At 48.8% G+C, this 24,073-nt stretch overlaps 1 protein-coding gene across 1 annotated transcript; it reads left to right on the forward strand.

The window, feature by feature from the left end:
- The first annotated feature begins 573 nt into the window (after window positions 1-573).
- ltn1 (listerin E3 ubiquitin protein ligase 1) lies at window positions 574-23,446 on the forward strand. Its single transcript, XM_048984442.1, has 30 exons — window positions 574-712; window positions 905-1,111; window positions 1,263-1,361; window positions 1,476-1,706; window positions 1,903-1,955; window positions 2,500-2,680; window positions 3,294-3,467; window positions 4,734-4,924; window positions 6,001-6,148; window positions 6,635-7,429; window positions 7,734-7,775; window positions 7,959-8,157; window positions 8,940-9,179; window positions 9,797-9,950; window positions 10,064-10,214; window positions 10,872-11,070; window positions 11,585-11,747; window positions 12,057-12,158; window positions 13,142-13,284; window positions 13,535-13,670; window positions 16,221-16,365; window positions 16,719-16,932; window positions 17,018-17,255; window positions 17,419-17,502; window positions 18,020-18,206; window positions 18,732-18,903; window positions 19,814-20,034; window positions 20,693-20,887; window positions 21,784-21,951; window positions 22,591-23,446. Exons 1-30 carry the CDS (start codon window positions 671-673, stop codon window positions 22,651-22,653), a joined length of 5,337 nt encoding a protein of 1,778 aa, XP_048840399.1. The 5' UTR covers window positions 574-670; the 3' UTR covers window positions 22,654-23,446.
- The last annotated feature ends 627 nt before the right edge of the window (window positions 23,447-24,073 follow it).

Consider the following 24,073-nt stretch of genomic DNA (forward strand, 5'->3'; position numbering starts at 1 on the left):
TGTACCATTGAATTTACTAGCAATCTGGCAGCAGGATTCAGGGGCGCCGCTAGCAATTTTGGGCCCTATGACAAAATATGAGGTTGGGCCCCCCTACCACACCCATTCAGATCTCTGGGGGCCCCTAAAGGGCGTGGGCCCTTAGAATTGTCCCAACTTTCCCCCCCTTAGCGGCGCCCCTGGCAGGATTGCTTGACATTAAGATGTATGAACTTGATAAATGGCAATTTCATGACATTATTGAACTGCAGGAGGCCAAGGACACTGGTTTGCATTTTTGACCGACAAGAAGCAAATGTATCAAAAATCAAATCACTTTTATCGCCAAATCACTAGAACGTATTAACTACTAAATGAGATATATAATCATACATTATAGGCGATACACACTAAATATCCCTGGAGGTGTGATGCTTCAAGCAGTCTACTGGAATTTATTTCTTAAAGTTTAATGATACGCAGTACGAACGAGAAACTACACGTCACACGTGACTAGCGTCTCCAGTAGGTTTGCCAGTAGTCAAAATGGCGCCTTACGGTTAAGTGCCCTCAGATATCACGTGTTTCCGGCGACCGGCCGCTTGACGCCGTCGCACAGCGGAGTGACGAAAGTTACTTTCCACGTGAGTCTCCGAGTTCCGTCGCACGCAGGAATCGCGAACCGAACAAAATGGGAGGTAAAAATAAGCAAAGGACCAAAGGAAACTTTCGGGTGCGTTCGCGTACTTTTATCCATTTCAGGATGCATGATATAACCTCTTTTAAGTCTGATGTCTCTGATGTTTTTGTAATATGTCTTGTAAAGTGACAGTGATTCTTTGAGATAAGTACTTGTTAAATCCACGTATATATGACAGCTGTACACAGTGTGTGTTTATACGTCGTTTTTTCGCTTTGCTGGTAGCCTTCCAGCAGCGGCAGGGCCGCCGAGCTCCTGGCCAGGGAGACGGGTGCTGTACCCGGTTTCGTAGGCTTCAGCAGCTCCTCGTCCGGCGACCTTTGCTACGTTCCCGCGGTGCACGGGGCGGACGAGATCGACAGCCTAGTAGACGCCGATTTCCGAATGGTTTTGCGAAAACTGTCCAAAAGAGACACCGTCACCAAACTGAAGGTTTGTTACGAAGTGGTCCTTTTATATTTGCATATGGTTTCGTTCTTATGAGAATATGCGTTAAGAAATACAATCTGTGTATGTTAATTATGGGTTCATTTATGTTTAATTTGGCAAGACTGAACTGGTGAATGAAATTTACTCCCTAAAGGCTGTTCAGGAATTTGGTGCCATGTGCCAAGAACGGGAATCTGAGATTGTCAAAGGTGTTCTTCCTTACTGGCCCAGGATCTACTGCAGGATATCTCTGGTAAGATGTGTCGTCTGTATGCGAGTCTGGTTTCATTTTGTGTATGGTGTCTTCATCTGAATTGCATGTCCTTAAATGGCAACACCATTATTGCTCTGAAACGCACTCCATCAGGATCACGACCGCCGAGTCCGTGAGGCCACGCAGCAGGCATTCGAACAGCTGATTTTGAAGGTCCGCCGGAACCTGGCCCCGTACCTAAAGAGCATCATGGGACACTGGCTCATCGCTCAGTGCGACACGTATCCCCCGGCGGCCTCCGCTGCGGTCGTGGCCTTCCAGGTGGCCTTCCCTCTCAACAAGCAGACGGAAGCACTGAGTTTCTGCAAGGAGGAAGTGCTCAGTGTAAGTATTCAACCCTTGGAGATCGGGGCCCTAAAATTTTTTTAATTATTGAATTAGTCTGGGTTGAGGGCTCGATATGATAAGTTTTCATGGCCTGTCATGTCTAGCAGCATCCCTGCCCCCCCCCATTAGCCCCTGCGATGAAATGTCACCTCGGTATAGTTTTTATCTACATACTGACCATTGTCATCTTTAGATCCTCCTCGACAACCTGCTGAAGGAGACCCCTGAGACCATCAGTGATCCCCAGTAAGTAGCGAGCCACAGACGCACGTCAGCACGGTTTCTGTCTAAACTACCTTAAATATTAACCCCTTCACCCAGGGATCATCAACCTGTCCGTACAGGGAGAAATATGCCTGCCACAGGACTGTTCTGTGTCTTTGGCTAAATTGTAATTTTTTGTTTGGTTCTGTGGGACGGGACTCGGAAGGTTGTCGGTTCAAATCCCATGGTCGGTAGAGTGATGCCACCATTTGGCCCTTGAGCAAGGCCCTTAACCCTAATTTCTCCAGGGACTGGCTGACCCCACTGTCTCCTCTACACCAGTTCCTGAGGTGGCCTCCTGGGCTGCTTTCCCAGCTGTCCTGAAGGAGACCCCACATATGCTGAGCTCTCATTGCCTGCTTGTCCTTACTGTGGTCAAACTCATGTGGCCAGTTCATGTGATGCGTCACTCCATCACTCTCCTTTTTAGGAGCACAGCACAGTAGAGTGCAAAGCTCCTGAATGCAGCAGAGTTTATGCAAGGGAAGAGTTGTCCTAGACTTAAGCTCACTACTGCCCCCCTCAGGACTGTGCCTGAGGAGGAGAGGACAGCCAAATATTTGCGCCTGCTGACCAGCTCGCTGCTGGCTGTGAAGAAGCTGCTGACCACTCTACCCCAACGGGATCTGGATCCCCTGGCAGAGAAGCTCACCCACCTCCTCGCACAGGGCAAGTTCTGGAAGTACGGCAAGCACAAGAGCCCACAGGTGAGGGGGGAGCACAGAGGTGCCGCCTGCGTTCTCTGCGTTGGCAGCTGCACCTTGAGCTCTGCTTTAGCATAGCTGGCTAACGATGTTGGGTGTTTCTCATTATGCGTACTTGACCGTGCTTGTCAGAGTCAGTCAGAGTCAGAGAGTTTTATTGTCAATTCCTTTACATGTACTAGCCATATAAAGGTATCGAGACTACGTTTCCCACTGTCCCTTGCGTACGATAGACAAACAATACAGGACGGGACGAACCATAAAGTGCACAAAACAGCAACATAACAACAACGTATCCTGTGTGTATAACAATTTTTTTTTCAGTATGTAGTCAGGGAACAACATGTAAAGTGCATGTGAATTGAACTTGAGGAGACTTAAAGTCAGGGACCGGCAGCAATGAGTTGTCAGTGCAAAGTCAATTGTGTTCTCGGGTCCCCGTTTTATGTCGTCTTCCATTGTCGAAGAAGTTCCAATACTAAGAAGAGAGGATGGTAGAAGTCCCCAAATGTCGAGGATACATCAGTCGCACCCTCGCCAAACAAGACCAGTCCCATGATTCATTGTGTCTCAGGTTTGTTCATTAAATCATCGCACGCCCTATCCGTCTCGCCAGATTCGCGGGGCCTTCTTCGAGGCCGTGTCTGCGCTCTGCGAGTGCACGCCCCAGCTGGTCCAGGCCGAGTCCCCCCGAGCCTGCCCCATGGTCCTCCTCAGCATCGACGACACGGACCCCGTGGTGCTGCCCGCTCTCTGGGAGGCTGTCCTGCACGTTCTGTCCAGCATCCCTGTGAGTGCCTCCAAGCCGTCCCGTCCTTGCTGCGCCAGCGTCCCTAGGGGTGTTTTTCAATATGCGTATTTAGCTGTCCTTGCGTTCTCACATACCTGTTTGACGTCATCTTCCATTGTTGAAGTACACTTCCAATACTCAAGAACAGAGGTATGGAGGATGGTAAAAGTTCCTGGATGTTGTTCTTGCCCTGCCCAAAATACCAAGGATGCAGAGGTTGCATCCTCGCCAAATGGGTACGATCCCATGATTCATTGCATCCCAAGTTCGTTCTTGGGAGGCAAGTTAGCAAGACTGCTCTTACCAAGAATACCAGGTACCTTCTTTGCGATCTTGGTTTTGATGAACAAACAGCCCAGGTCCTGGAGCTGGATGAACCTCCCGGTCTGTGACTGAGGGGTTAGGAAAGTCACAGATTTGAATCCCGAGGTCTGCAGAGTGTGTCACCATTGGGCCCCTGAGCAAAGCCCCCAACCTCCAATTACTCCATGGGCTGTCAGACCTTGCTTTCTCAAAAAACCCCCCAAAAAAACCGTATGTGGCTTTGAATAAAAGCATCTGCTAAATTAATAAAACTAAAATAATTATTGGAACATGCTGTAATTAGCACCTGATTGACGCTCGAAGCAGGTGGTCAGCTGACGTATGGTCTTAAGCACACGATGTTAAACTCAAGATCTTGGAGCTGAATTCTAAGGACTGCTTCATTCCTTCTTCGGCTAATAAACATTCTAATCCAGCCTGCTATTCTTAATATTTCCACTTGAGGGGGGTGGCGTGCCTGTGCTGAAAGAATGTAATATTTGGTGCCACTGTCAGAGGGGCTGGAGAGTACATCTTGCAAAGTAAATGTGTTTTTAGGGGGGCAGAGGGAAGCGGCCGTCTGTTTTAAATCATCGGCAGAGCAGTGATGCACCTGCAATACCTCACTACAACAAATGCTAATGAACTCTCACCATTATTGAAACCACACTCTGATGGTGAGTGTGTGAAGGCATGCATGCATGCATGCAGATGCTGCAGAAACCCAGTGGCCCTCTGAATATCACGCATGTACCAACACAGGTGGATGGAAAAAACAATGCAGTTTTAGAAAGCATTTCAGATCTCGCCACGTTCATGCGTTTTCTTTAGTTAGCACCACCTAGTGACGCTTAATGAAATCGCAGCTTGCTTACCGGCACCGATATCCAAGGTTACCCTCTGTGTCAGCTTTACCCTTTATTGTTAATCTTTCACACTGACCCCGGGCCGCCTTTCCGGCAGGACTGCTGGCTCCATGCTAACGCCCGGAAGGGGGTTCTCCCCAAGCTCTGGCTCCTCCTGAGGGAGGGCGGACGAGGTCTGGCCACCGTTCTCTACCCCAACCTGCTACCCTTCATCAGCAAGCTTCCTCAGGAGGTTCTTGACCCGGGTTTGGACTTCTACAGCATCTTCTTCACCTCCGTCATACAGGGGTACGTGCCTGCTAGCCCCTTGGCTCTTATTGATTGTTTCTGCCTCTGGCCAGACAGACGGCGCTTTCCCACTGGCATATAGGGACTGAGCCGTATCTCGAAGAGAGAGTCGTCACAGCATGGTTACAGCTCGCTTCGGTTTTCCACCGCAGACGGGTCCGATCAGTAAAGGCATTGCCGGGTTTGGAGAGTGACAGTAACGTAAAGCCTGTCCACACGGTGTACATCATGATTTACTGTGTGCAATGATTATTCATATTTAGTTACCCTGTGCTTTTTTAAGTAGCAGTTTGGAATTTTTCACTTTCCAAGTTATCAGAAAAGCATTGATACAGTTGGGTGTGCAATACTGCTAATAATTTTTTCTTCACATAATCCATGCACAGAACTACGATATCTTGACCAATTTTGACAAATCAGATGCCGGTGATGCAGCTCAGCTCAGTACGGCTCGGGTACGGCTCGGTTCCTGGCGGCGGTGGAAAAGCGTTGGCACACGATGATTAGTGTGTATCTGTGTCTGATAAAGCGCAGAGCATTTGGTTTTGTGAGGGCAATTGTGGCCTTAATATGTGATTTACAGGCAATAAATATCAGTTCCTAATGACAGATATTGCTGCTGTATTGCCTCAATGGGCACCACAGTCGCCTCCATTCACACCCCCCATATGCATGGTGTTTGGCTGCTCTGCTTCCCACAATCCCTGTGCCGTTCGTGCTGCCTGGGATCTTGTGGCCTGTGCTGCCTGAGACAGGCTCCAGGTCTCCTGCCGGTCTGCTCAGGATAAGCTTTTGCAAAATGCAGGGAAAATAAACTGTAGAATTGAACGTAGTATCCAGAGGTGGAAATTTCAGGTCCAGAAAGTACAAATCCGGACCAAGATTTTGTTTCAGCCGCTATTTATTTCAGGATAGTTGCTTGAAACGAAATCTTGGTCCGGATTTGTACTTTCTGGACCTGAACTTTCCACCTCTGTTAGTATCCAGTCCAAGCTTTGAATGTGCAAAAACTTTGCTGCCTTTGAAGTGCCCCACTTGTTTCATCGCACTCTGCCCACCCCCCTCTCCCCCCCCAGGCTGTCCAGTGAGCGGGCCGCCTGCAGCCCATCGGAGAGTGCAGCCATAATCTCCGCCGCTATGGAGTGCCTGCGGTACAGCGTGCTACAGAATGCGACGGAGGACGAGGAGCATCGCAGGGTCCAGGACATGCTGCTCCGAGAGCAGGTGGGTTGGCAGTTTCTCTCTGCCGGACTCGGTGGGTTTGAGTTTCTGGGATTTCCTTTGTGGTAAAGGGGCAGTATCTCTACCTGAACCCCCCACAGTGACTGGGACACAGATCAGGTCGACATTCTCTGGTTGATACTACAGTGAAATCGGTGAGATGGGTGATTTAAAATAATAACCTGTAGGATTTGCTGAGAACTGTGAGCCATCAGAGAGGCGGCGTCTCTGTAAACTTACCAGCGGAGACCTGCTGGATTAATTGACCTTCAACGTCGACTCGCACCGTCATCTTGTCTGGTTCGGGGGCACGATGATCTGTCAGACGGCAATGTGAGCTAAATAATAAACTGTGCGGGTGAAATGGGAGGCTTGACACCTGCGATCCTTTTCTATTATTTTTGAGACTGTTGCCGGTCTGTATCTAGTCTGAAGTGTGGTTCTCCCTGTGCGTTGGTTTGAAATGGCGCCCCCTGTCTGTCATTTCAGCTCCTGCCCTTGGTGGACAGCGCGATCGGCAACTCGGCCCTGCAGAACGGGCCCCTCTTTCCACAGGTCGCGCACATTCTGGCTTCCTGGGAGAAGCGAGGTGGATGGGGGGCGGGGCCCCCTGGCGAGGGCGGGGCTGAGGCTGCCGACCCCACGTTCTGCCGGCTGGTATCTGACCTCTGGGAGGGCCTGGAGCGACTGTGCGTGCAGCGTGTGGACAGTGAGGAGGCACAGCAGGGGGCGCTGATGGGCGTGGCGGTGCTGCTACGGACTATGCGGAACCCCAAGGCTGGATCTGGTACAAATGGGCACGGGAAGAAGGCAGTGAGGATCTGCTTCACTGACCCAGATGGTGAAGATAGCAGGCAGGAGGTTCGGGAAGGGAGAAAGGGGACTGAGGAGCCACCCCTCCTAAAGAGCGGCCGTCTGGAGGGGTTGGTGTGCACGCTGGCGGAGTTGGCCGTGACGTACTTGACCGACCGCGACTCCGCACACCACCTCTGCTTCCTCTCTGCCCTCCTGCGCTCCTTCGCCTCGCCCCGCGTGTTCCAGGCTCTGCTGGACGCGGATGTGGAGGCGGACAGAGGGATGGACGCAAGCCTCGAATACCTCAGGAAGCCTGGGGAGACGCTGACCCAGAACCCGGCCGTTCTCTTCCTCCTACGGAAGGTAATCGTCTGGCTGAGGCGAGAGCGAGAGGAGGATACGGAGCTCCTGGTCAGCATGGTCTTCAGCTCCCTGCTCTGCTGCAGCACACAGGAGGAGAAGACCCTCATTCTCAACCACATGACCAATGTAAGACCACCGACAATGCAACAGGATCGTTAAAGCCCATTTTGTGTCACAGTGCTGTATGTTTGCTTGATGGGCCAAATTAACTGTAATTTAGGCTTGGGCGGTATTATGGTAATGCGGCATTTTGAGTTATGGGTGGCAAAATTAGCCAAACAAAGGGTGGCTAACATAAGCCTAATGAAATTAGCAGGACTGCTAGACATGTTATGACGGTCAGAGTAAATTTCACATAAACTGGACAGGCCTGTGGGATCAAAAAACTGCTGAAGGTGTATATAGTGAATGGGTCTTTCTCCTCCCTTAGATGGACCTCAGCTGGGGTGTCCTCCTGCAGATCATCCGGAAGGTAGGCTCGGGGTTATAAAATTCAGTTTGTGTTTAACCAGGGTTGTGTTTTGGCTAGATTGAACCAGTGACGCAAATAATACATAAATGCATATTTATAATAGGTAGTTCTTCCTTACCCCCCTCCCCCCTCTCCTCTCCCCCCTCCCCCCTCTCCTACCCTCCCCCTCTCCATCTCTCTCAGGCATGCGCAGACACAGACTTGTTGAACGCCGCTGTGGGCTGGCTAAAGGGCCCGGTCCTGGGGGAGAAGCTGGTGGAGCTGGCCGGGAGGCTCTGCACGGCCGGTTTGAGGGGCCCCGGGGGGGTCTCCGCCAGCGCCGGCAGCCACACGCACAGCTGGGCGCTGGTTAGCTTGGTGCTCTCCCAGCAACTGAACAACGGCAAGGCCTCCCATTCCTCAGCAGCCTGACTCTCTCACCTCTTCATCTAGTCTGATCATTTCATTCAGCCGGTTCTCATTGGGACAGTCTAACCTTAACTTGTGTGCATTTTTATTGAATGGACTGCAAATGGACTGCATTTATATAGCGCTTTTCTACTCCTACGAGTACTCAAAGCGCTTTACATTTCAGGCCTCACATTCACCCATCCACACACCCATTCACACCCCGGTGGCGGAGGCTGCCATGCAAGGTGCCAACCTGCTCACCGGGAGCAATTTGGGGTTCAGTGTCTTGCTCAAGGACACTTTGATGGGGTCAGGAGGAACCAGGGCTCGAACCGGCAACCCTCCAGTTGCCGAACGAGAGCACTACCTCCTGTGCCACCATCTCCCCCTGAAGCATTGAAGTCCTCTTACCAATGCAAACCTGAGTCATACATATTAGTTGCTGTAGTTTCTTATTTTCTGTGCATCACTGTTTTTTAACGTCGGCTCAAGCACATCCCCCTGAAATCCAGCAGTTAATTTTTGCCCTGTGCTCTACATGTTACTAGTCCTGTGGCTCCTTAAAGAGGAAAGTCGGGGTTTTAAGATGAAGTCCCACTTGTGGGTGTCCAACCTGCCAACTTCCTCTTCGTGTTGAATCAATATTTTAATCAGTATCAAGAAATATTTTTTTTTCACTGGATCCCAGCTGGATAAAATTTTTGTTAGTCGCCTGTCTTCAGAGTGATGGTTCTTCGGCCGCTAACCGCCGCCCCCCCCCTCCCTTGTGCGCAGAGGCGGTAATCGGCGAGTCGTACGTGGAGAAGATCATCACGCAGCTGCATGACACGCTGTCGGAGGCCAAGGGCCTGCTGGATGCAGGCGACATGGAGCCGCTGGTCTCCTTCATCTGCGACGTGGCGTCTAACTTCTTCTCGTCCATGAAGGGCTGCCTGCAGCTGGTTTCGGCCGAAGACCTGCTGCTGACACTATTCCAGCTCTGCGCCCAGGACCAGGACGCCATGCGTCTCTCTGGTAACCTCCCGCACTAACCAGTACGGCTCCCTTCACTGGCTGCTGAATGCTCATCCCATTATACAGCTGGTTACTGTTTAAGTAACTTCTCAGGCAGAGAATACGGTTGTGCGAATCGGAAATGGGTTATATTTACATTTGAATTTGTATGTAACATATTTAGGAACTTTTGTCCAGAGCAGCGTACGAGTGAATAGCACAAGGAGACGATGTAAGAGCAGACGTAGGCGTAAGAGCAGATAGGCTGAGCTTCCAGTGAATGTCCAGGTACGAGTGTGAGCAGTATTGGAGCAACAGCTACACGACATCATCCAATAAAGCAAGAACGTGGTAAGATTATTCAAAGGCCAGCAAGTGCAGCATAAGAACATTCACGGGACGTAGAGGTGTCAGGCTGGTAGACGTATGTGTAAGAATAGATTTCGGTTAAAGTATTATGGGCAAGACTGGGTATTTGTTACAGTGTTATGATTCCAGTGCGGAGAGTGGCGGAGAGAGTATACTATGTCAACCAATGGGCTGAACAATGTAATATCACCCAGAAAAAGTCCTCGGAACAACGAGGCTGTCTTTGTGAGCCATCCTTCTAAAGCCTCGTATGTTCTCCGTGGGCACAGACTCATCTCTGCTGAAGCTGAGGCACGCCTGCTTCACCGGAGCTAGTTCGTTGGTGGGCCATTCTGACCCGGAGATAAGGGAGGGCAGCTTCCTCTATAGCGCCGCCCTGTGGGTCAGAAACCAGCTGTTCTCATGCACCTTTGGGATGAAGAGGTAAGGGGGATGTAATTGTTAGGATCCAATTAAACTGTCGCCCGATGAGAAGTACGGTGGCCTTGTTTGGTGGCGGGGCTTGTCGGCTAATCGGATCTCGACACACTGTCCAGCCTCCGGGTCCTGATAGCGGCGGTGCAGAACTTGGCGGAGACCGTTGTGAACGCCGGGCAGCGCGGCCCCCATCTGCTGGTGCAGTTCATCTCCCACCTGACCCCCACCGAGGAGGAATGGAGAAAGATGAGGCAGGCACTGCCCCCACAGGTAAGCGCGGCCATTCACAAGCTGTGAGGAAATAAATTTTGTGCCTGTGTGCGCACTTGGCAGGAGAGACGCAGGTTCCATCACTGTGTACGCATATCCCATTAATTACTGGCGTTAATTGGCTAATTCGTTGTAGTTCTCTGACCTACACGCGATCCCACCTGCAGTTGCGACTTGACAGTATTCTGTGGATGGATGTCCTGGCGGTTGTGTTCTGCAGCTGAAGCCTTGCCTTCACTCAGGTTCATTCCAAAGACGGGCTCTTGCAGTTGAAGGCTGTCCTGGGACTTGGGGATGTCTTGCTGTAGACCCGTGGTGGGCAACCCAGTTGCCCCATTGCATGCTGGGTGGTTCTCGGCTGTACCTTCACTCTTAGTCACTGTAATGTTCTTATGATATGATGTACGGCTTGATGCAGCTGGAGCTCCAAGTCTGAACCAGCTGCTCACACCGGAAGCCCTCTCCCTGATCTACAGACTGGGGGGAATTTATATGATCTGCAGGACAGCACCTGGTGGGGGCTTTACGGAGTGGCGTGGCCTGGTTTTTAAATTCCGGATTTCGCGACAAACCCTGAGACTCTAAGCCCTGCAGTTACGCAAGTAGGCCAGCCTGCCCGAGTCCCTTATGATCCTGCCCTCCGCCTTGCCTTCGCAGTGGGTCAAGCGGCCGCTGTTGTCAGGTCGGCTCAGGATCACCTGCGATTACCCCCCTGTGGATGTGTGGAAGCTCCGCGCCTCCCCCCGACTCCCCTCCCACCTGTCCACCGTTGCCCTTCTGGGCCAGCTCCTCTGCATGGTACCTGAAGAGCAGCAGGGTGTGGGCTCACTATGGCCGCCTGACGCCAAGCACACAGGTAAGCTGGCCTTTGTCTCCCTTCAGAGTTCCTGTGACGTCTGCGCTGACATCTTGTGGTGATGAGTCTTATTGCAACATGACTGGTAAAAAAAAAAAACGCCTGTCATTGTTAGTGTTTCCTACGTTATTTGATATGGAATAATACAATCATAACTGGTTAGCAAGGGATGTAATAGTTGAAAACATGGAGTTTTTGCTTCATTTGCCATGAAGAGCTATACTTGCCTTATGAAAAAGCACTTGACCTGAATTGTCATAAAATATCCAGCTGGTCCAAAAGGGTTTATATTTTAAGCCGCTTTGGGTAAAACCATCTGCTTAGCAGCTAAATGTAATGAATGACCCCAAGATCCAAGATGAGCCGGAAAAGCGCTATAATCCGTTGCCGTCCCGTGAGACCCGCGATGTAAAGTCACAGTCCCACGTTTCCCGCCGACGTGTACATGTGTGTCGTCTTTTTGTATGACTTTGTAATGAAGTTTCATTTCTCGTTTAATGATTCCCTGCCCCAGTTTCTGAGGTCTTGTACGCGCTGCAGTGGTGCGAGGAGATGGAGGGTAGCCCCGCTGTGGTGTCCGAGTTCTGTGGGATGCTCCGGGAACTGAATGTCACCGCGGAGCGATTGAGGCAGAAAGGAGGAGATTCATGCGACGTATTAGAGACCCTGTTTGATAGGTAATTCCACCCCCCCCCCCCCTTTGATCCTTACATTAAATCTGCCACAATTCCTATTCTCCTACATAGGCTGGATACCTTGTTGCAATTTGCGGGGGTCACTGTACTAGTGGGTCATTTGTACTAGTATTTCTTCACTTAGTTATGGCCAAATGAAGCTTCATGAACCATTTGCTGTATTTTCCGACCTCCACTAGGTGGCGCTCTTGGTTTGTGTTGGGGCAAGTTCTGAGCCCTTTTTTGAATAGAGAGAAGAAAATGCAGCAATTTGGCCATCACTATCCGGACATGTTTGCTGTTTACTCCCAGATCGCGAAAGGAGGGGGCACTGTGGTCCTTGACTTTGGAGAGCTACATCCAGACAGAGGTTGACAGCGCTGATATCCGAAAGCTTTGCAAAAGTGTAGAGAGGTAAACGTCAGTCAACTTCATTGTCTGTGCGCATACACAATGAAATGAGGTGGTGGGTAATCTTAGTGTGCAAGGTCAGTCCTGCTACAATGTCACTAATGCATTTCTGAAAACGCAACTAACGGTTTTACTAAAATCACATACCAAAATACACACATCCAATGGGAAAATGTCACAGTGGGGATGTGAGTGCAAAGCAGAGTAACCGAGCGGATACCAGTGGCAGATAATATAAAAATGTGCATTTTAGGTAATTTACTTTATATCATAAACTAATATACATAAAATCTCCTACGGGTCTTATAAGTTTCCTGAATTGTCTAGTATCCACTTCAACTGAACTTGCTGAACTCGCGAACTTGTCGATTGCTGAGAGTCAGGAGTAGTGAGTTGCAGCCACAATGCAGCCAGCCATGCACGCAGCACAAATGCAATGCATTACAGTATCCGGGGGGGGATATGCATGGATATACAACAAATTCTTGTAGTATCGCATAAACAGATTCATCAGTAAATATATTGTTGATTTATTAGTTTTATAACAAAAATCATAGCTTCATGTTTTCAAAAATTATACATCACATTAGAAAAAATAGGTTTTAAAGTAAAACATTCAAGTATTAATAAATTATAATTCAAGTTATAGGTCTAAAAGTTATGAATTCAAAAATTCAGTGACAAGCTGTCTCAGTGGGTACTTTTTAAAATTAGTATCACCTTTGCAGTAACATAAAAGACCAAGCATTTGTGTTTAATATGTCTGTGGGGGCCGGGGGGGGGGGTGTAGATTTGCTTTGTTATGAAACCAGTAAATTTGCAGCATTATTATCAAATTAAACAAGCGTCCCACGAGCTTCTGTGACCACTGTATATAAACATTAGTCATCTACAGAAAACCCACACGATGGGATCTAGTACTGTTCCGTTATTTAGCCAGAGTTTGTACTCACGCCAATTCTTCCTCTCCTTCCTCTTCCTCCTAGCCTTTTCCCCCTGACAGAGCCGGGTCTCTGCACCGCCCAGGTCCTCTGTCCCTCCCTGTCTTCAGAAGAGAGGGGTCACATGGTGACCCTGAGTGTGGCAGCCCTTCTAGACTGGCACTGTGGGAGCCAGGACAAAGAGCACGGTAAGCTCTGTTTTAGAAACCTAATTATTGCATTTTCAGGCCAAGGGGCTCATTGGTTTTTCATTTTACGAGGGCTGTGAATCGATAACAAAAAAATCTACTCATTAATCGCACAGTTTCCAGTAATTCCTGTAAGCTCTGACACATTGCCAGTCCACATTAAACAGGGAAAACATGGTAGGCCTTGTATATCAACCAGCTCTTTGGAGATGTGGCGTTGATCAGCGGTCTGTGGATGGTTCGCTTACAGTTGCGACGGCGAACCTGGCAGCCCTGCATTGCTGCTTGCGCGCCGGGACCGAGATCGGTGCAGAGGTGCTGCAGGGTATCATGGCCATGTTGATGGAATGGCGCAGCTCCAAGGAAGAGCGGTTTCTGTTTGGCAGGTGAGAACGTTTGGTCGTAGATTAAGGAGAGATGTACTGTGTGTTGTGTGGGTTTGTACACTATATGGACAAAAGTAGGGGTGGGCGATACAGCAAAAATATCAAATATCATATCATATGGCGTTTTTCATGATCCATGATCTTATCACGATTCTTTTTCATTTTGGTTTGCAAGTTACTCTACAGTAACCGTGTGGGGTTTGGAAAATCCAAACAAGTTCCATATTACTGATGTTGAATTCTTTTTAGGGACCATCTCCTCCATGTTGTCAGTGTCCCTACATTGCCAGATAGGGAATGTGTAGCATGTTGCTCATTGCTTGGGACGGGGGGGGGGGGGCGAAAGGGAGTGAGGAGGAAATCCAAGGCATTACTTGCTGTTAGCTATCACCAGTTTATTGATGTGTTGAAACAGATTTGACTCACAAAGCAACTTCAGGTGCGTGTACAAGCCATAGAACAGCAACTGATAGAATGTTTATTGTGTATCACAATACTGGCGATCTCTCCGTAAAGCACCTTATGGAGATATTTTAATAGTTCACCCCTAGATAAAAGTATTGAGATGTCTCTCTCAGTCATTGAATTCAGATGTTTCATTCATATCCATTGCTACAAGTGTATAAAAGCACCTAGCAGTGCAGTCAGGTTTACAAAAAATTTGTGAAAGAGTGGCTAGTTGTGAGAGAGAATTCAGGCATGGTGCCGTTCCGGGACGATCCCCTTTGCAGTAAGTCGGTTCATGAAATATCTTTTGTGTTAGATATTCCACATCAACTGTAAGTGGTATCATTGCAAAGTGGAAGCGTTTATGGACAACAGAAACTCAGACAGGAAGTGGCAGACTACGTAAAGTACCACAGCAGGGTTGCTCAGTGCTGAGGCACATGGTGCGTAGACGTTACCAACGCTCTGTTCCCTCAGTAACTGCAGAGTTCCACACTTCCTCTGGCATTAACCGCAGCACAAACACTGTGCGTAGGGAGCTTCATGAAATAGGCTTCCTCGGCTGAGCAGCTGCATGCAAGCCTCACATCACCAAGTGCAATGCCAGGCGTCAGATAAAACACACCGCTACTGGACTCTGGAGGAGTGGAAATGTGTTCTGTGGAGTGACGAATTTTGCGCCTCTGTCTGGCAGTCTGATGGACGAGTCTGGGTTTGGCGGATGCCAGGAGAACATTACCTGCCTGACTGCATTGTACCATCTGTACAGTTTGGTGGAGGAGGGATAATGGTGTGGGGCTGTTCATCCCAGGTTGGGTCCCTTAGTTTTAGTCAAGGGAACTTCTTTTGCTTCAGCATGCTAAGATATTTTGGACAATTTTGTGCTTCCAACTTTGTGGGAACAGCATGACTGTGCCCCATTGCACAAAGCAAGGTCCATATGGACATGATTAGGTTTGGTGTGGAAGAATTTGAGTGACCCACACAGAGCCCTGACCTCAACCCCATCAAACAATTTTGGGATGAACTGGAATTGAGATCGCAAGCCAGGCCTTCATGTCCAACATCAGTGCCCAATCTCACAAATGCATGAGGCAGGATGAATGGGCAAACATTCTCACAGACGCACTCCGAAATCTTGTGGAAACCCTCCCCAGGAGAGTGGCAGCTGTTAATAGACGTCAGTTTTATGAAAATCTATGACTGCAATCATCCATCCATCCATTTTCCAAACCCGCCTATCCCGGAAGCAATGGGCACGAGGCAGGGAACAACCCAGGATGGGGGGCCAGCCCATCGCAGGGCACACTCACACACCATTTACTCACACACGCACACCTACGGGCAATTTAGCGAGTCCAATTAACCTCAGCATGTCTTTGGACTGTGGGGGGGAAACCGGAGTACCCGGAGGAAACCCCACGACAACATGGGGAGAACATGCAAACTCCACACAAATGTGACCCAGGCGGAGACTCGAACCCGGGTCCCAGAGGTGTGAGGCAACAGTACTAACCACTGCACCACCATGCCGCCCCCTGACTGCAATCAGAAAGCTGAAAATGTAAAACTTGTATTTTGTTTGGTTACTTTGGTTTATGTTAGGGCTGGGTGGGGGTTACGGTTCCCATTGTTGGGATTAGGGGTTTCCCCATAGAAATGAATGGAGAGTCCTCACAAAGAAATGAATACAAACGTGAGTGTGTGTGAGAGACAATCTGCAGTTTTAATTCCCAAACTGAAGGCAACAGACGTAGATGCTTGAAATGGATCTGTCTCAATGGCTGTTAGTTTTTGATTAAAAATGCAAAATGAGTTGAGGATCTATTAATGTCATCAGTGTTTCTCAACCTCCGTAAGAAGCTCTGTTGCACAGGGGCCATTTAAATTCAGTAGAAAATGGTCAGAAATTGCAGCTTTTCGCTTATTAACAGCTAATTATAAACGTTGGCTGTGAACCAAGATTAAGAATCAGCAGTGTTGATAATTGTAATTGAAGCTATTGGTTTTGTATAGCTGTGAACAGACTGCTAATGAGTGCTGTGGCAGTTTTTATTTCCTTATGCATTTTTTTTTTTTATATATATTTTGACCCGGTTTCAGTGACCTGAAGAAGGTCCCTGCTGGGCTCCTGTCTCTCAATGTGGAGATGGGCCGCTTCCTGTGCTGGGGGGTCACGCAGTGTTCGGAGATGCTCCTGGACACGCAGTGGGACTTCCTGCTCTGCTCCATGTTGGCCTGGCTGGAGGTGAATGAAAGTGGCCGAAAACGTTATTAATGATGGGAAAATATCCTGCTGCAACAGGCCACTACTTCTGGGGATAATAATTCATAATTACTTAACTGCTGGGCTGCAGGTAGCAGGGTGGTTAATGACATGGACTTGTAACCTAAAAATTGCTGGTTCCTCTCCCGGGAGGAGCTGTACTATAGTTTGTTGTAAGGTGCTTGCCACCCTAATGCAGCTGGAAGTAAAATTTATTTATTTTTTTTGGAATAAAAGTACATGCCAAGCAATAAATATTTCTGCATCAGTGTAAATGTAACATTACAGATGTTGTTAAATCTGTAAAGTACTGACAAGCTGATCCTCTTTGCCAGACTGTGACCGAGAATACGGCCTCTTTCTGGAACCCCTGGGTGCAGCTGTTTGTTTGTGAGAACTGCGACCTCATTGTGCAGCTGAGCCAGTTTTTCTCGTCGCCCCCTGCTGGAGCGGCTGACCAAATGCCTGCCAACCTGGCCAGCGAGTGGGAGGAGTTCTTCGTTGAGGGAATCCACACCCGGCTCTTGCCCCTCTTGGCCACCATCACAGGTCGGATGCCAGCACAGCGCATCTCTTCTGCTTGCAGATGGTCTTCTGATTTGATGTTAACACATCTGCCTGTTTTGGTCTTAAGAGGAGTTCCCCGACCCAGATGATGCTCTCTTCCCCCTGCCTGTGCTGGGCGCGGTCGGGGAGGCGCTGTGCTACGTGCCGCTGCAGATGGTCACGCAGAACAAGCTGACGCCTCGTTTTGTGGCGGCCCAGCGGACCAACCTACCTGAATCGCTACAGACACTCCTGAACACTCTGGCCCCATTGCTGCTGTTCAAGGCCCGGCCTGTGCAGCTTGCTGTGTTCCACGTCCTTGACAAGTATGATGACGTGTGTGTGTGTGTGTGTGTGTGTGTGTGTGTGTGTGTGTGTGTGTGTGTGTGTGTGTGTGTGTGTGTGTGTGTGTGTGTGTGTGTGTGTGTGTGCGCGTGCTCATTTGTGACGGGACCCATATACTTCTTCACGATTCTGCCCTTGTTTCAGGGTGATGCCGGAGCTGCCGAAGTATGACGTTGACAGCGACAACGCCAGATGCGAGGGTGACAACGATGACGAAGAGCCCAGCCTGTAAGCCCTCCGCTCTCTTTACGAAGCCTGTTTTTGTAACGGCTGTGCAGGTTGACGTGGGGCTCAGTCAGCCCACCTGGGGTTAGGAGGTTAATAGGTGCTAATTACAAATGTATTACAGTAATAATCTGGTTCCAGTTCATTCATTCATTCGATTAACTCCCTCATCTGTTCCATCCTTTAACTCGTTAATTCAACTCATTTGTCCTTTTATCCATCCATCATCAATTCCCACATTCATTCATCATTCATTCGTCATTTAACTCCTGCATTCATTTACTCCCACAGTCATCGTTTAATTTCCTCGTTCATTCATTCATTCATTCATTTAATTTCTTCATACATTCATTAATTCTCTCGTTTATTCATGAAATCATCCATTCATCCTTTAACTCCATCATTCATCATTCATTCATCCTTTCATCGACCCCCTTATTCATGAACTCCCTCATTCATCCTTTAACTCCCTTATTCCTTCATTAACCCCCCTGTTCGTTCGTCCATTGCCTGCCCCCAGCTCGCCACCCGCCGCCCTGATGTGCATCCTGGCGACGATGGAGGAGCTGTTGGACGGTATCCTGGATGGCCTGCAGGTGGGTGAGTGCGCTGTGGTGCAGCCCCACAGCGACGAATACTGCTGCATCCTGGGATACCTGCTCATCTGGAAGCTCATTCTCAATTTCTTCAAAGCCTCTTCCTCCCAGGTGAGCGTCTACTGTTTGACCTGGACAGAGAGCAATTATTTTAGCTTTTATTATTTTTCAGTTTTTTTCTTTTTGTTTACGTAGCATTTTAGTGTTTCTTAGCTCACTAAGTCTTACCGCTGGTACAACGCTGTAGTGGGCAGCAAATTTCAATCTGTCAGCTTTGGGCCCTATTTTGTGACATTGTTTGCTGCTGTCATTTGTGCACAAAATTTTAATTCTTGGTGAACTGTGAAACCACAGTTCGTCCATTCATATTGTGTGGTGTGACTTGGTGGGTTCGGATGTTGTGCCTTTGATCGGTTGGTCGCGGGTTCAAATCCCAGACTTGGCGGAGTTATTGCACGGTTGGGACCCTGAGCGAGGCCCATAACCGCCGACTGCTCCATGTGCTGTCTGACCCCGTTGTCTCTCAAAGATGTACGTCGTTTGGGATAAAAGCATCAAGTAAATAATTAAAATGTAAAATGCGTCCAAGAGGATATTTTATACTAGACTTGCAAGCATGTGCGGGTGTGTCTCCAGCTACGTGTGCAGTACTCGCAGTACTTGCGGAAGAGCGGCTCCCTCCACTGCTTGCTGCAGCATCTGTTCCGCCTCATGCCAGAGAACCCCTTCCTCCCCGGGCAGCCAGCCGAGTCGGGCGTCCGTGAGGCCAAGACCTTATTCACTGAGGCTCTGCAGCTGTCTGTCCGCGGTGAGTTGACGTGCTCTGCTCGTCACACGCATGGCGGGAGAGGCCTAAACGCAAAAAGTGAGGGCAGAAGCTGGGGTGGGTCTGCATTTGTGGGCCAGGCTGCCTAGCAACAGGTCTGGGCTTTGGGTTCAGGTCGAGGTTCCCCAGACCAAGGTGGGTATTGTTTCGTTTCACGGTTATCTCATAGGTACAGCATGGGGTTAAATACCCATTGTTGTGCTCCCCACCTCTGGGTGCAGCTTTGAATTTACTGGGCTGAGCTATTTGCAGCAGGCCGCTTTGTCTCGTACCGCATGCTAACCCAGATCCTTCAGGTTTTTCCGCTGTGATTTATTGTTGCGCGGCAAGTTATGGGGGGTGGAGGACGGCCGTGGGGCAGGACGAACACGCGGTGGGGGTTTGGGAAAAACAAAAGGTTCAGTTAAACACAAATTCAAACAAGAAATCGGGACGAAGTGGGGGGGGGGGGGGGGGCTGACTTAAAGCCGTACACGCTGAGGATGTGGCAAAGCCACAGCAGTCACCCAAACAAGCCGCGCAACATCCTGAAGTTAACAAGGAAAAGCTGAGGGTTTGCGACACTAGAGGTTTATGAAAAGAGAGGCTAAGCCGTTATCAGGTGGGCCTGGTTTTAATCACGATGAATGAGGACACACTGTTTAAACTAATCAGTGTATGTTTTATTTGAGGGGCTAAAGGATATTTTAGGAGCTACAGCCCCAGCGGCGCCCCCTGTTGTCAGCCTTTGGCTGGTCACCATTTGACAGAAGCAGTGACCTGAATTCGGCTTGGGCTGCCTCACAGTAGTCAGCTGGCTGAATAATTTGGACAAATTATTGCGATGACCTTGGCCGAGGTCATTTTTTTTTCTCTATACATCTGTTCAACCTTTGACACCCCCCCCCCTTAGGAAGCAAGGATCTGGAGAGGGAGCTGGCCCACCTCGCCTGCTCGGTGTACCACGGCACGCTGAAGGACATGCCCGCCATGGCGCGGCTCTGGTGGAACAGCCAGGACAAGCGCGTCTCGGCCGCCGTCGACCGCTTCACCAGCAAGTACGTGAGCGGCGTGCTGTCCTCCCAGGAGATCGCCGCCGTGCACAGCAGCACGCAGACCTTCCACAACATGACGGTGAGCGCCTGGACCGCATGGGCTTGCGGGTCCGTCTGACCCGTTTGCCGGCTCAGAATGCGTTCATTCTCACTGTAGTCACGGTAACCGCTCTTTCTCCTCGTCTTGCACTGTTATGCACTTTTTCAAATGTCTTAAATTTTTGTCATATTTGCTGTTTTATTATTGTTCCAGCTTTTTTTTTTTACTGCTTGTGAATCCGCTCCTCGCTGGCTGCCAGTATTGCTCCAGTGTCCTTCATCCCGTGCCGCCGTATCACTTCACTGTATGACAGTGAAGCTCGCTTCACTTAATTTCTCCTTTCACTTCACTCTTGGCATGCCCCCCCCCGTCCAGGTTTTCCTGTTCATTAAAGCTGTGTAGAACTGAATACGTAACGAAGATTTTTCAGATGTCCTAACTGGAAACGCTGATTTGGGGCCTGCACTGCGAAGCGGGGTTACTGGCTTATCGGAGTAAGTTGTCAGATTTAAGGTAGTCTGGGCAAAATGTAGGTGACCGAACATGAAGTCCATTTAAACTGTGCTACCTTAAATCCGACAAGTTACCCCCATAACCCAGTAACCCCGCTTCGCAGTACAGGCCACTGATCAGTTAAATCGAATGCTACTTGGTTGTGTTTAGCTCTAAAAAGCATGTGCATGTCTGTACACCCCAGGTGAAGGCGCGCTCGGCCGCGCGGGAAGCCATTGCCACCTACTCCGTGGATGACATCTTCATCGAGCTGGTGATCCAGCTGCCTCTGAATTACCCCCTGGGCTCCATCTCGGTGGAGAGCGGGCGGCGCGTGGGCGTCTCCGCGCAGCAGTGGCGCAACTGGACCCTGCAGCTGAGCACCTACCTGACGCACCAGGTATAGCTGCGCGCAGGGGTCATTCTTGGAGGTGGGGGGCATGACAGGGAGCAAAATTCATATAGAGCAGGGGTGCCTGCAGAGCTTAGGTAGATTAGGCCCTAATTTAACACACCTGATACAGACAATCAGACCCTTCAGTATCACCTCAGTGTTAGTCAGCTATGTTGAAGTTAAGCTGGTTCTTGTACTGAGATATAACTGAAGGGCCTGGTTATCTGTATCAGGAAGTATCCAGCTGTATCATTAGCCAATGATATGTTTTCAATTGGTGAGTGACAGGGGAGGGACACTCCAGGGACCAATCAGCTTTCAGCCCCTGTGGTCCCGCCCCTGTGTGTTCCTGACCCAGCTATGTGTTCGTCAGTAGGCGGCCCTTCAGATAAATATTGTAATATGCTCCACTACTATACCACTGTGTTTTATCTGAAACGATTTAGTGTCACCCCTTATAAACAGCTGGATGTTTTACTGGATAAGTCCAGTTTAAGCACCTTGGTTTTGGTATAACAGCAGGGAGTCTTTGCACTTGAATCCACAGCTGTCAGGGTACAAGTCTGACTTGAACCACCATACTCTCTGGCGCATTCAGGGAATAACAGGAGTCATTTTCTGGTCATGATTGTATAATGTCAGACTGTCATGAAAGAGAAGCTGCTAAGCAGCCATTAGTGGCTACAGTGAGGCAGGCCGTCAAGCTCACCAGGTTATGCTGAGAAGCAATGCAGTCTGGGTAATGACTCTTTCCATAATACCTTATAAATCACACCAATCAGAAGAGGTCACAGTACCTCAGACCACTCCCCATCAGACAAGATGACTGGAAGTGGAGGGTCAGGTGACCGAACGTGTGTGTGTGTGTGTGTGTGTGTGTGTGTGTTTGTGCGCGTACGCAGAACGGCAGCATCATGGAGGGGCTGGCGCTGTGGAAGAACAACGTCGAGAAACGCTTTGAGGGTGTGGAAGACTGCATGATCTGCTTCTCTGTCATCCACGGGTCAAACTACTCCCTGCCCAAGAAGGCCTGCCGAACGTGCAAGAAGAAGTTCCACTCGGCATGTCTGGTGAGAGTCCACACACACGCACGCGCCTCTGAACACATGCTTTCCAGTTTGCACATACGACTTTAACGTGGTTAAGCCCAAACACAACAAACTCAAACATTTGTAAGAATTACATTTTTTTTTTTGGTTGAAACAGATGGACCATTTGTTTCCTGTTTTAATTGCTCCGCCATTTTAATTTTCTTTCACAAAACAGAAAAACAAACACAGATGATGGATAGTTGAAGATGCTGTTTAATGAGAGCTAAGTGTGTGGTTCAGCTCAGTGGGTTATGACACTATGATCGCAATCAGAAGGTTGCCTGCTTACATCCCATGATCAGCAGAATGACTTCCCCTGAACTTTCCTCTTAACCCCAGATACTCCAGGAGCTGGCTGACCATGCTCTCTACAATGCACGTTATTTTGGTTAAATGTGGTGGATGGATGGATGGATGTACTGATTATTTAAATATACCAGTGAACTGCTTCAGTTATTCAGTTTTAGAATGTGTCACTGAGATGACATCACCACTGTACATGTATAGAGACATGCGTTCATAAGCCTGTCTTTAATGCTGTTCTTCAATCACACATGTAGCCACAGCTTTTATAATAACTGATCGTTACACTTTCTCTTCCCCCCTTTTTCTTCACAGTACAAGTGGTTCACATCAAGCAACAAGTCCACCTGCCCTTTGTGTAGAGAGACGTTCTTCTGAGAGCCTCCTGCGAATGGGAAGCAGTACAGACCATTTCCAAGACTCTGAGCAGATCGTAGATCACCTGATCAAAGCGGCCGGTGCGATCGCTGTCTATCCGGTCGCCTCGTACTTCGCATTGTGGGTGCGCCTGCAAGGACGAGAGACGAGAGAGATGCAGGAGTGCAAATCTATAATTCTAAAAAGGCATGTATTCGCCTTTGTAAATTGTGTGTTAATCGACGTGCACAGATTAGAAATGACTCATTTCGGGTTAAGTGAGCCACGTGATTGCTGCTACCAGAGAAGATGAGTCACGTTTGCGTCCTTCGTACCACGATAATGAGAACTCGGATCAGATGGCGAAATTCTCAGGCCATTTCACTTCTCTCTGATGTCACCGATGCATTCGGGATGGTGTAAATTTGCGAAAATAATATTATAATGATAACTGGCGACTTAAAAGGCCTACAAAGAAGTTCCATCTTTTGTAGTTGGTGGGTTCTCGTCCAAGTCTTTTTTTATTATTAATTTCCATGCCTGAGGGTTCGTACACAGAACTGCGGTGTGATACTTTCGGAAAAGTGGCACCCAAAGGAGAGAACTTTTCTTAGCTCCCGCAAAGTTTGGTTATCTTTTATCTGAGGTACTCTGCCAAGCAGAATTACCTAGAGGCCACAACATGGGAGAATTCGGTAGTAACAACAACATAGCATTAAGGAACTGCATAGGTGAACCAAATGTATACATCAGCTACCGCTCTACCACTGTACAGACGAAATGCTTTGAAATAAACTACAAAGTGCGAATTTCATTATGCCGTTTGTCTGTTCCTCCCAGCCACTCACTCTAACTTGTCTTTAACCTGGGAATATTGTTTAATTGTGCCGTTCTTGATGTGTCGTCGTTGGTACGAAAGCTAACAGAATCCATGTTTTGAGCCTGTTATGCAGCACGGTTGCCAACTTCGGTCAGCTGGCTGGAGTGAGATTTTCAGTTTGAGACGGTCTGCACACACATGCACACGCGTTTACATGTATCAAACAGTTTTATGATTTTGAAAACAGTCTGTAGGGTTTGCAAAATACCCCTTGCATTTTTGATGTAGGTCAGGGGTCTCAAACCTCAGTCCTGGGGGGTCGGAGCCCTGTGTAGTTTAGTTCTTTCTCTTTTCCACCACAAATGTTTCAGCTCAAGAGCTGTGTGATAATTAGCACAAGGAATTGAATCAGGTGTGTTAAATGAAGGTAAACCAAAAACTGCCGGGTTCTAGCCCCCAGGACTGGAGTTTGACACCCCTGATGTAGGTGATATTAGGTTAATAGAATAATGCTGATTTTCTGTAAGATTTCTCGCGTGAGAATCTTAAATGAGTCTCACGTCAGTCGCATGAGAGTTGGTAAGTACTGATGTACCGAACCATGAACTTTGTTCACTTGCC

Source organism: Brienomyrus brachyistius, chromosome 18 (genome assembly GCF_023856365.1).
Source record: "Brienomyrus brachyistius isolate T26 chromosome 18, BBRACH_0.4, whole genome shotgun sequence".
Taxonomy (NCBI): Eukaryota; Metazoa; Chordata; class Actinopteri; order Osteoglossiformes; family Mormyridae; genus Brienomyrus; species Brienomyrus brachyistius.